Source organism: Cucurbita maxima, unplaced genomic scaffold (genome assembly GCF_002738345.1).
Source record: "Cucurbita maxima cultivar Rimu unplaced genomic scaffold, Cmax_1.0 Cma_Scf00069, whole genome shotgun sequence".
Lineage (NCBI taxonomy): Eukaryota > Viridiplantae > Streptophyta > Magnoliopsida > Cucurbitales > Cucurbitaceae > Cucurbita > Cucurbita maxima.
The window spans coordinates 485438-495094 of NW_019272085.1; the positions used below are offsets into that span (position 1 = coordinate 485438).

The 9657-nt window shown below is 37.9% G+C and overlaps 2 protein-coding genes and 1 long non-coding RNA gene across 6 annotated transcripts; 2 read left to right on the forward strand and 1 right to left on the reverse strand.

Annotated features, from left to right (window-relative positions):
* The first annotated feature begins 873 nt into the window (after positions 1-873).
* Positions 874-1653, forward strand: LOC111472315. Its single transcript, XR_002715390.1, has 2 exons — positions 874-1183; positions 1422-1653. It is a non-coding gene; the product is annotated as an uncharacterized LOC111472315 (long non-coding RNA).
* Positions 1654-2685: 1032 nt separating this feature from the next.
* On the forward strand, positions 2686-5829 carry LOC111472282 (putative methyltransferase C9orf114 homolog). Of its 3 annotated transcripts, XM_023117930.1 has the most exons (5): positions 2686-2860; positions 3250-3354; positions 3422-3560; positions 3721-3787; positions 5469-5829. In XM_023117930.1, the coding sequence occupies exons 3-5, from the start codon at positions 3483-3485 to the stop codon at positions 5663-5665; spliced, it is 342 nt and encodes a 113-aa protein (XP_022973698.1). In that variant the 5' UTR covers positions 2686-2860; positions 3250-3354; positions 3422-3482; the 3' UTR covers positions 5666-5829. The 3 variants fall into 3 exon arrangements, 1 of the variants encoding a protein (XP_022973698.1); XR_002715381.1 differs by lacking the exons at positions 3422-3560; positions 3721-3787; positions 5469-5829 and adding an exon at positions 3163-3210 and having other exon boundaries at positions 2698-2860; positions 3310-3408; XR_002715383.1 differs by lacking the exons at positions 2686-2860; positions 3250-3354 and having other exon boundaries at positions 3423-3560; positions 5523-5829.
* A 153-nt stretch (positions 5830-5982) lies between these two features.
* Positions 5983-9350, reverse strand: LOC111472281 (RAN GTPase-activating protein 2-like). 2 transcript variants are annotated; one of them, XM_023117929.1, is made up of 8 exons: positions 8852-9350; positions 7820-8256; positions 7581-7752; positions 7444-7513; positions 7081-7376; positions 6767-7013; positions 6438-6699; positions 5983-6370 (listed from the first exon to the last, which is right to left on the reverse strand). In XM_023117929.1, the coding sequence occupies exons 2-8, from the start codon at positions 8228-8230 to the stop codon at positions 6188-6190; spliced, it is 1641 nt and encodes a 546-aa protein (XP_022973697.1). In that variant the 5' UTR covers positions 8231-8256; positions 8852-9350; the 3' UTR covers positions 5983-6187. The 2 variants fall into 2 exon arrangements, with proteins under 2 accessions (XP_022973697.1, XP_022973696.1); XM_023117928.1 differs by having other exon boundaries at positions 6438-6663; positions 6731-7055; positions 7123-7376; positions 8852-9349.
* Positions 9351-9657: the final 307 nt, after the last annotated feature.

Genomic DNA, 9657 nt, shown 5'->3' on the forward strand with positions numbered 1-9657 from the left:
ATGACATATGTTCTTCTTGACACTGTCTGTCCTGACCCTCTCCTCCTTTAATCAATTAGTAAAAAGGCAAACTTTGGACGACTAGAAAGCAAACCCACCTTAAGTTGTGACAACTTTCTATTACGGATAAGTATATAATAAATAAAAATACTTCGTAATGAAGGTTTCTAGATCCACTTGTATGGTCAAAGTCGAATTTGATTTGATTATAAAAAACCATATATTAAATTTATGACCTAAGAAATATGTGACGTTTTTGATGAATTATATTAAATTTGATTTGATGTGATGCATGCAATTTGTTACGTAAAATAATTACGTTTTTGATGAATTATATTAAATTTGATTTGATGTGATGCATGCAATTTGTTACGTAAAATAATTAAAATAGAAATATATTTAACCAAAAAAGGCGAAACCAAAAAAAAAAAAAAATTGCTGGGGGATGCCACGTAGACAGGCAAACCAAGAAAACGATGTCGTTTAGCTTAAAAAAAACTCCATTACCCCGAAAGTTTCCGTCAATTGCAATCCCATCCAAAGCCCATTTTATTTGATCTAATCAACAGGGAGAGCGTGGAGCCAATAAGACTGCTCCACGTGTATAATAATTCATTAGGGAAAAAGCTTGAGAGGCATGATATGAAAAGAAGAAACAAAAAAGGAGTTGCTTTGATTTGGTGTTGGATATTTTTTTAGAATTAATTGACAAAAAAATTTAAAAAGTTTGAATTTTTTCTTTTACTCTTCTTTTTGTTCTTTGCTTGGTTGTTAAGTACTTGGATGTTACGTTTCGTATGACGTTCGGTTCAAACCATTAAAAAAGTGAGTTCCATTACCTAATTTCTTTCTATGATTCAACGTACGGTTCAATCCATGTTGCATTAGATATAGACTATTATTTGAACTGAAGAAGAAGTGATCGAGAATGTTATTTTGTGAAATTCTACATTAGTTAGAGAGGTAAACGAATAGGATGTGGAAACTTCTCTCGAACATACGTGTTTTAGGGGGAAACCCAGAGAAAAAAAAAATCCAAAGAAAACAATATCTACTAAGAGCTTGGGTCCTTACAAATTTCTCTACCGGGAAATAGAGGGAGAGAGAGGAGAGAAAAACACGTGCCCCACTCCTTGATTTGGAAGGGGAGAGACGAGATTCAATACTTTTCATTGGGCGAGAGGTGTAGCTATTTGCTCATTAATCACAGTGTTTAGCTGACTTGCACTAATAGATCCTTGTTGTTATGGGAATTAGACGCCCATTTGTTTATTGTTGTCAACTAATCTCTTTGATGTTCAATTCGACTCACTGTTGTAACATTTCTATGTATACTATTTGTGTCCCGTGCTAGGAAACATATGTTCAATTCGACTCACTGTTGTAACATTTCTATGTATACTATTTGTGTCCCGTGCTAGGAAACATAGCTCCTCTTTTCATTCCAAAATCGAGAATACGACCAATACGGTAGATTGATCTATGTATCCTTTCTTATATTCGGATCGGTGAAATCCCACACGGACACTGGAAATATGAAGTTACAAAGAAAACAAAATGGGGAGCGGAGAATTGAATAGGTCAAAAAGATTGTGGAAAGGGATGAAGGATGGTGTGGTAGCTTTCTAAATTTCTTTTGTTCTGTTTTTGGCTTTTCCAGAAAGCTTTATTTTATTTATAATCTTTTTGTGTCTGTCAAGAAATCTTTGAATTTTTGGCTTTTCCAGAAAGCTTTATTTTATTTATAATCTTTTTGTGTCTGTCAAGAAATCTTTGAACACTGCATACCAAATAATGATGATAATGATAATATGAATCTGAAGATGAAATTTTGCAGTAGATTCGCTTGTAATTTTCTCGGGAAACAAACGGAATTTCTCAAGATTTTCACGATCTTGCCGCAGGGCACTGGTGGCCCCACCCTCCTCTTTCGCGGATCCATTTATATTAATAATTAAAATCTCTTAAAATTAAAAATTTAAAAATTGGAGGGATTAATTAGTCAAATCAAAAAAGTTTAAAAAGTGAAAATTCCATAAATTAGGGGTGATTTATGCAATTATTATTATTATTATTTGTACGAAACAAAATATGGGGCTTCTTCTTTTTTTGACCCAAAATTAGGAGTAGTGATATTTCTTTCCTTTTTAGATTTTGTAATCATCCCCAATTTCAAAGGAAGATGTCGAGCAGTGGCTGTCACGTCACCTTTTTTGTTTTTTTTTTTTTGTTTTTAAATGGATTTTATTTATTTATTTGATTTTTCTATGGGCAAATTATTTATGCTTTTTCAAAAATATTTTATTTTTTATTTTTTGTTTGTTGATTGTGGTCCAGACTAATCACATATATAACCTTTTCTAACTGAAAATTGTAAAACAATATAATTTTATTTATTAATATATCACTATAAATATTTTATTATTCTTTTTTTTAAAAAAAGCATTATCCATTAACTTGTATAGCCCAACTGGGCCCATGGGCTTATTTTGGGTGTGTAATAGCGAATCAGAAAGCCCAAAAGTATAATGGGCCGTCGTGTAATTTACTGGGCTTTGTAAGCTTGGGAAAGGAAGAGTCTGTATAGCCCAAATGAGCCCATGGGCTTAATGGAGGCACTTGAAAGATACGACTTTGAAGCGCAGAATGTAGCTGAGCTTGTCAATGGAAGCTTTCCTTCGAAAGAGGAGGAGAGGAAATTCGAGAATAATGAAATTGAAGGGGAGAGGAGGAGGAGAGGAAATTCGAGAATAATGAAATTGAAGGGGAGAGGAGGAGATCGATTTCAAAACCTAGAGTGACCATTGCGGTATCCGGTTCCATCATCGACAACGCTCGATCCCTCGAGATTGCCACTAGAGTATGCATTTTCTCCCTTATAGGCGAGTGTTTTTCGAGTTTCTCCCCCTTTCCCCTGTCCCTAGGAAGATTGTAATTCGTTATGTTTTCTCTTTGAATGATTTAGTTTCTCCCCCTTTCCCCTGTCCCTAGGAAGATTGTAATTCGTTATGTTTTCTCTTTGAATGATTTGATATCTTTGGTTCGAAGGTTGTGTTGATTTTTCTGCTCTCTCAATTCATTTTCGCCACGTTCAAACGAAGTGATGTGATTGACATTGTAACAACTTTCCCTTCTCCTAATGTTGTATGAACTTCTTCATAGTTGGCTGGTCAAATTGCTCGTGCAGCAACCATATTCCGAATTGACGAGGTCTCCATCTTTCTCATTTCGTTACTTGAAATTTTCTAGGACAGTCATTGGCTTCATTGAAATTGTTCAACTCAGGAATATAGTTTTTGCAAGTATCAGGTAGTGGTATTCGACAGTAGAAGGAGTTCGGTGACTGACTCGGATGTTGCGGCAGCGAACAATTCTGATGATGAGCAAAGTGGCGCTGCTTTTCTTATAAGGAATCACGGATGTTGCGGCAGCGAACAATTCTGATGATGAGCAAAGTGGCGCTGCTTTTCTTATAAGGAATCATGAACTTGAAGTATCTTGAGACTCCACAATACTTGAGAAAAGCTCTTTTCCCAAAGCACAACAATCTAAGATTTGTGGTCCGACCTTAAATTGATTGGTTGCTTTAATCAACAAGAAGTAACATTTCCTGTTTTTCTTCTGATCTTCTTTCCTTAAATTGATTGGTTGCTTTAATCAACAAGAAGTAACATTTCCTGTTTTTCTTCTGATCTTCTTTCAATCAAAAATTTGTTATAGGGGATGTTGCCACCGCTTGATGCTCCTCACCATTTGCGCAACCATGAATGGGGTCCATATCGAGAAGGTAAATGTTAGAAGTCTCTACTAAATTCTGTCATATAATGACCATGAATGGGGTCCATATCGAGAAGGTAAATGTTAGAAGTCTCTACTAAATTCTGTCATATAATGAGGCTGAATTCTCATATAATCTGCACGTGAAACCGATGCTTGTGTTTTAAAGAAGACTGGGAACATGTTAGTTCTAACTTTGAATCAATTCAGTTCAGCGTCCAGTTGAAGAACATCACTTTTTTGGCCCTTTTTCTTCCAAACAGTTTTAGCCATATCCGCTTTCATGATTTCTCTTTGTGACAACATTATTAGGAAATTATTGTTTGCAAAAACTCTGCCGAGGAATGAAGAAGCCAAATTCTAGTGTCTGCTTGATTTCTTGGTTTCCTGCCAGCAGTCATTTCCAGTTACCATAAGCTTTGTCCATCTCTTTCTCCTACAAACTTTTCCTCTCTAACTTTATTAGTTTTCCTGGTATAGCATCAAGAAAGGTTCCCAGTGCTCTAGTTGACTATATCCCTAAGCTTCTTTTCCCCCTATGCTTCCTTCCTTTTCTCAATGCCTAAGCTTCTTTTTTTTTTTTCCCCCTTTCTTATAGTCTATTGAATATTTAATTATGTGTATCTTTCTGACTATAACTTTGGATGACTTCTGCTTCGTAATGTTGACATCCTTGGCTACTCTGTTTCTTCTCGTGCACATTACATTTTAGACCTCATTTTGTCATGTTAAACTTGGGTGTTACCCTCACACTCAAAGAACAGCTCCGAATGCTAGAGTAACACCCAGTTGATGTTGGTCTGAGTAAGGTAAGGACATATATTATTACAGCTCCGAATGCTAGAGTAACACCCAGTTGATGTTGGTCTGAGTAAGGTAAGGACATATATTATTACGGCTACTAAGTTCTTTTAGTACTCGAACTGAAACAAAGTTGTCAAATTAGATTTCAGCAGATTAGATTTGAATGTTCAACTTCAGACCATGATTGTTAGAAACTGCAAAATTCATGAGCTCTCCTGGAGTCGATTTGAATGTTCAACTTCAGACCATGATTGTTAGAAACTGCAAAATTCATGAGCTCTCCTGGAGTCGGTTTCCCACATGGCTTGAACTTGGCAGTTGATTCATTAGCGCCCATGGTTCATTTTTTATTGTAACAAAAGGCTTAAAAAGATAGTACGTCCTGCCCCTCAGTGTTGTAATTTTAATTGTCATGGAAATTGGGGCCGCTTAAATTCATGTTTGTGTGATTTTCTCTCAGTGTTGTAATTTTAATTGTCATGGAAATTGGGGCCGCTTAAATTCATGTTTGTGTGATTTTCTCGGCCTTCTGAATATGGACAAGATTTAAATACACATCAAATATTGTATTTGGGAGATCTAATGTGTATTTTCTCATCAAATATAGTATATTTGTTCATTGCTACTATAATATCTCTAAAACGTTGTAACAAACGTATTTGTCTCAAATATAGTATATTTGTTCATTGCTACTATAATATCTCTAAAACGTTGTAACAAACGTATTTGTCTCTTTTGCTCCATTGGCCACCATGAAGCATTTATATGGGAATTTAATTGGTACCTAAATTCTGATGTACATACTTTGTAATTGCCACCATGAAGCATTTATATGGGAATTTAATTGGTACCTAAATTCTGATGTACATACTTTGTAATTGACACAGGCTGTATATGTCAAAATGAAATGGAAAATAGAAAAGCTTGCTCATGTTGTGCAGGAAGTGGTGGCAAAAGGACACTCAAAGTCGAAATGAAATGGAAAGTGAAGAAGAATACGCAGGGATGGAAGTGGTGGCAAAAGGACACTCAAAGTCGAAATGAAATGGAAAGTGAAGAAGAATACGCAGGGATGAAAAATTGAGACAACGGTACCGTGATGGCAGCACAGAGGTGGAGGAGACGACAAAATGTAAGAAATCGAAAAGAACATAACTATCTGCTTTATTTTAACAAGTTTTATGGTAACTTGAAGTACAGGTAATAGAACATCCACTCCAATCAATATAAACAAGCTTTCCAAGCTAATCTCCACTGAGTTGGGAGGAAGATCCATCCTTCATCCATTCCTCTGAAAAAGGGAGGCAATGAAAGGGATATAGAGATGCGGTTCATGGCAAAAGTTCCTATCCATTCCTCTGAAAAAGGGAGGCAATGAAAGGGATATAGAGATGCGGTTCATGGCAAAAGTTCCTATCATCAGTGGTCACACGAACACAGCAGAGTGCCTAAGCAAAGACCAAATAAAACCTACGGCTACAGACCATCTAGCACGTACCATGCTGGTTGCTTAAATTAGATAAAAATCCCAAACTAAAACAACAGATTCCTCTCTTCAAACACTAAAGTTTAAGAGAAACATCTTGCAAATGGCCTAAACCAACCTCTAGTTCTCTTGATCAACTTCAAGGTTCTTTAGTTTTGATCCCAATTCATCCTCATCGTTCTCGTCTGCTACGGGATCCTTATCCTCGTCCTCGTCCTCGTCCCCATCCCCATCTACCCCCTCGGGATCATTTCCATCCAAGGGCCCAAGCATATTCGGATGTTTCTTGAAAATGTCTTTCACCTCATCAGGGATCATTTCCATCCAAGGGCCCAAGCATATTCGGATGTTTCTTGAAAATGTCTTTCACCTCATCAATGCCTTCATCAGAAATGAAATTTCCATTGATGTTCAGCAACACAAAACCAGGCTTCTGAACCACAGTCTGAGCTAAAACCCGAGCCCCTGCCCGCCTTATTAAGTTAGTACTCATATCAACTTCTTTTATTTTGATGTGACCTAGTGCCTTACTGATCAGGATAGTTCCTTCATCCTTCAGTTCATTCTCGGCCAGATTCAAGCTGGTAAGATGGGATTTTTTAGCTATTCCAGCAGCTAATACAGAAGCAGCTCTCGGCCAGATTCAAGCTGGTAAGATGGGATTTTTTAGCTATTCCAGCAGCTAATACAGAAGCAGCTTCAGCTGTTATGTCATTACCAGCCATTTCCAAGACTTCTAGTGCAGGAGCTGTGTCCTTTAGTGCATTAGCTATGGCAATTGCACCTTCATCTTCCAAGTTCAGGTAGCTCAAATACAACTCCTTGAGATCTACATGGTATGCAAGGGACTTACTCAGAGCAAATCCACCTTCCACTCCAAGCATGTTGTCTTGAAGATCAAGTTTCTTCAAGTTGGTACAAGTTTCGAGTGCTATACATAAGGCAACTCCCCCTTCAGAGTCTATCCGTGAAGAGGAGCAGCGGAAATCTTCCAATAGAGGAGAACGCTTCACGATTTCCTTCAGAGTCTATCCGTGAAGAGGAGCAGCGGAAATCTTCCAATAGAGGAGAACGCTTCACGATTTCAGCGATGGAAAGAGCACCTTCATCGCCTGTCATGTTATTATGAAATTGAAGGACTCTAAGCTTATCCGTTGAAGGAATCAACTCGGACACTGCCTGAGCAGCTTCCTTGGAAATGCCATCATTCATCAAGTATAGCTCCTCTAACCAAGTCTGTGATTTCAGGAGAGAGCCAAAAGCTCTAACACCTTTCTCACCTAAGGCGTTGTTTGAGAGGTTCAGAGACCTCAAGATGAGAGCCAAAAGCTCTAACACCTTTCTCACCTAAGGCGTTGTTTGAGAGGTTCAGAGACCTCAAGATGCTGCCTTCTAAAGCATCTGAGAACAATTTCATGACTTCTAGAGCTTCTGACTCTGTTCTTCCTGCAATAAAATCAGAGAGGTCCACTTCTTTTAACTGATTCTTGAGGGATACAAGAATGGGCTCAGCCTGCAATAAAATCAGAGAGGTCCACTTCTTTTAACTGATTCTTGAGGGATACAAGAATGGGCTCAGTAACACGAGCTGCATCTAAACCAAAGCTTCTGTTGCTAAAACATATCTTGGTATAAGAATTCCCTGGCTCTTTCAAAGGCTTTAGTAGTTCTTCAGCTTCCTCTGCCTCAAAAAACGGTATAAGAATTCCCTGGCTCTTTCAAAGGCTTTAGTAGTTCTTCAGCTTCCTCTGCCTCAAAAAACCCCCGTCGACCTTTTGAGATGTCGAAAAAGGTTTCACGTGGAGCACTAGTGATATCAGATCCAACCTCCTCCTTGTCTGCCTCGACTCTAGGACCTCTCTTAAGAACCTCGAGAAGAAGCCTGCTACACTCCTTGGCATAAAGTTGCACAGCAGCACTTCCATCACCATCAGGCTGGTTTTCATAGTTCTGATTAGCTGTAGCAAAAGCAATGTCTTCAATTCTCTTCGACTCATCTGTGGCCTCTTCCCGACTAAGAGTACCATACTTCTGGGTGAAAAAGGATTTGCTGGTAAGGTTAGATGTCATCCGTTCCACAAGCATATTCCGGGTATTGTCACTAGGAGGCCACAATTTGATCGACAATGGTCTACATTCCAAATTTGTGTTTTCAAAGTCCATTATCAGAAGTGCTCAAATCCAGCCACCTACAGTGAATAGAATAGAAATAAACTTAACAGAAGTGTCTAGTTCTTCAGAAAATCATAGTCACTAGGTAATAGAGACAAGTTAGGACACACAAAGCCATGAGCCAAAAAAATCATTAGTACCCAAACATATTACAATATCAGCAAAGAAACAGAGCTAAAACATATTTCCAAGCTCCACTAAGCAATCATCCAACCATTCTTCTAGTCCAATAAGAAGTAGAAACAAAAAGGACACAGATAGGAAGAAGAATTCCATATCCAGCTCTGCCTAAAACTTTTCCCTTCTGAACTATCTCTGTGTTCACCTAAATAACAGAGGGTAGTCCACCAACAAGATAGAGTGACAAAAAACAAAAACATTACCAGAAGCCCATTTTTCTTAAAATTAACCCCAGAAGATAAAAACACAAACTAGCAACAACTATTATGGATCTAACACAAAACAAAGCTTCAAACACTTAAAAAACGAGGTTCGAAAGAAAATGGAAGAAAACCCACAAACGCAAACAAGCAACAAAAGGAGGGAATGAAGAAAACCCTGTAATGAAAAGCAAACAGAGCAACAAGAAAAGAGAAAAGAAGTGTTGTTCACCTGCTGGAGATGTATGGAGGATGTCAGCGAGTGACTGTAGAAGACGAGAGAAGAGGATAGAAGGAAAAAATCTAAACTAGAAGAGAGGGAAAGTTAAAAAGGGAGACGTGGAAATGGTAAAATATTGATTATAATTGTCGGGGCGAAGGCCAATGGTGGGGGTTTCGAGGAGGGCTAGCGTTTGCGTCCAATTGGCGGAAGCCGAACAGAGAAGTTTTGCAAATTTGAAGTTTCAGGCAGAGGATGGCCCCTGTCGCCAGGTTTCGATTTTTGCAAAGTCGCTTTCAAAGCCTCGACTTTCAGCTCTTTTTCTTTTTAATCATCTAAAAATATATTCTCTCGTTATTATGGGAGTAGGAAAAAATATGATTCCTAACCATTTAAACTATCCGGGTGAGATCTAAAGTCGGTTAGAGGGGGAACGAAACATGTTTTATAAGGTGTGAAAACTTCTTCCTAACATGTGTTTTAAAATCTTTGAGTGAAGCCTCCAAAGAGAAGACTTAAAAAACACAATATATGCTTAACATGTGTTTTAAAATCTTTGAGTGAAGCCCCCATAGAGGAGACTTAAAAAACACAATATATGCTAACGGTGAGATTGAGCTATTACAAATAATATAAGAGTCAGACACCGAATGATGGGTCAAAAAGGACACTAGACTCCAAGGAGATGGATTGTGAGATCGATTGGAGAGGGAAACATCATTCTTTATAAAGATGTGTAAACCTCTTCCTAACACATACACTCACTTTTTAAAATCTTGAGGGAAAGTTTGAAAGTCCAAGGACGATATGACTTTGAC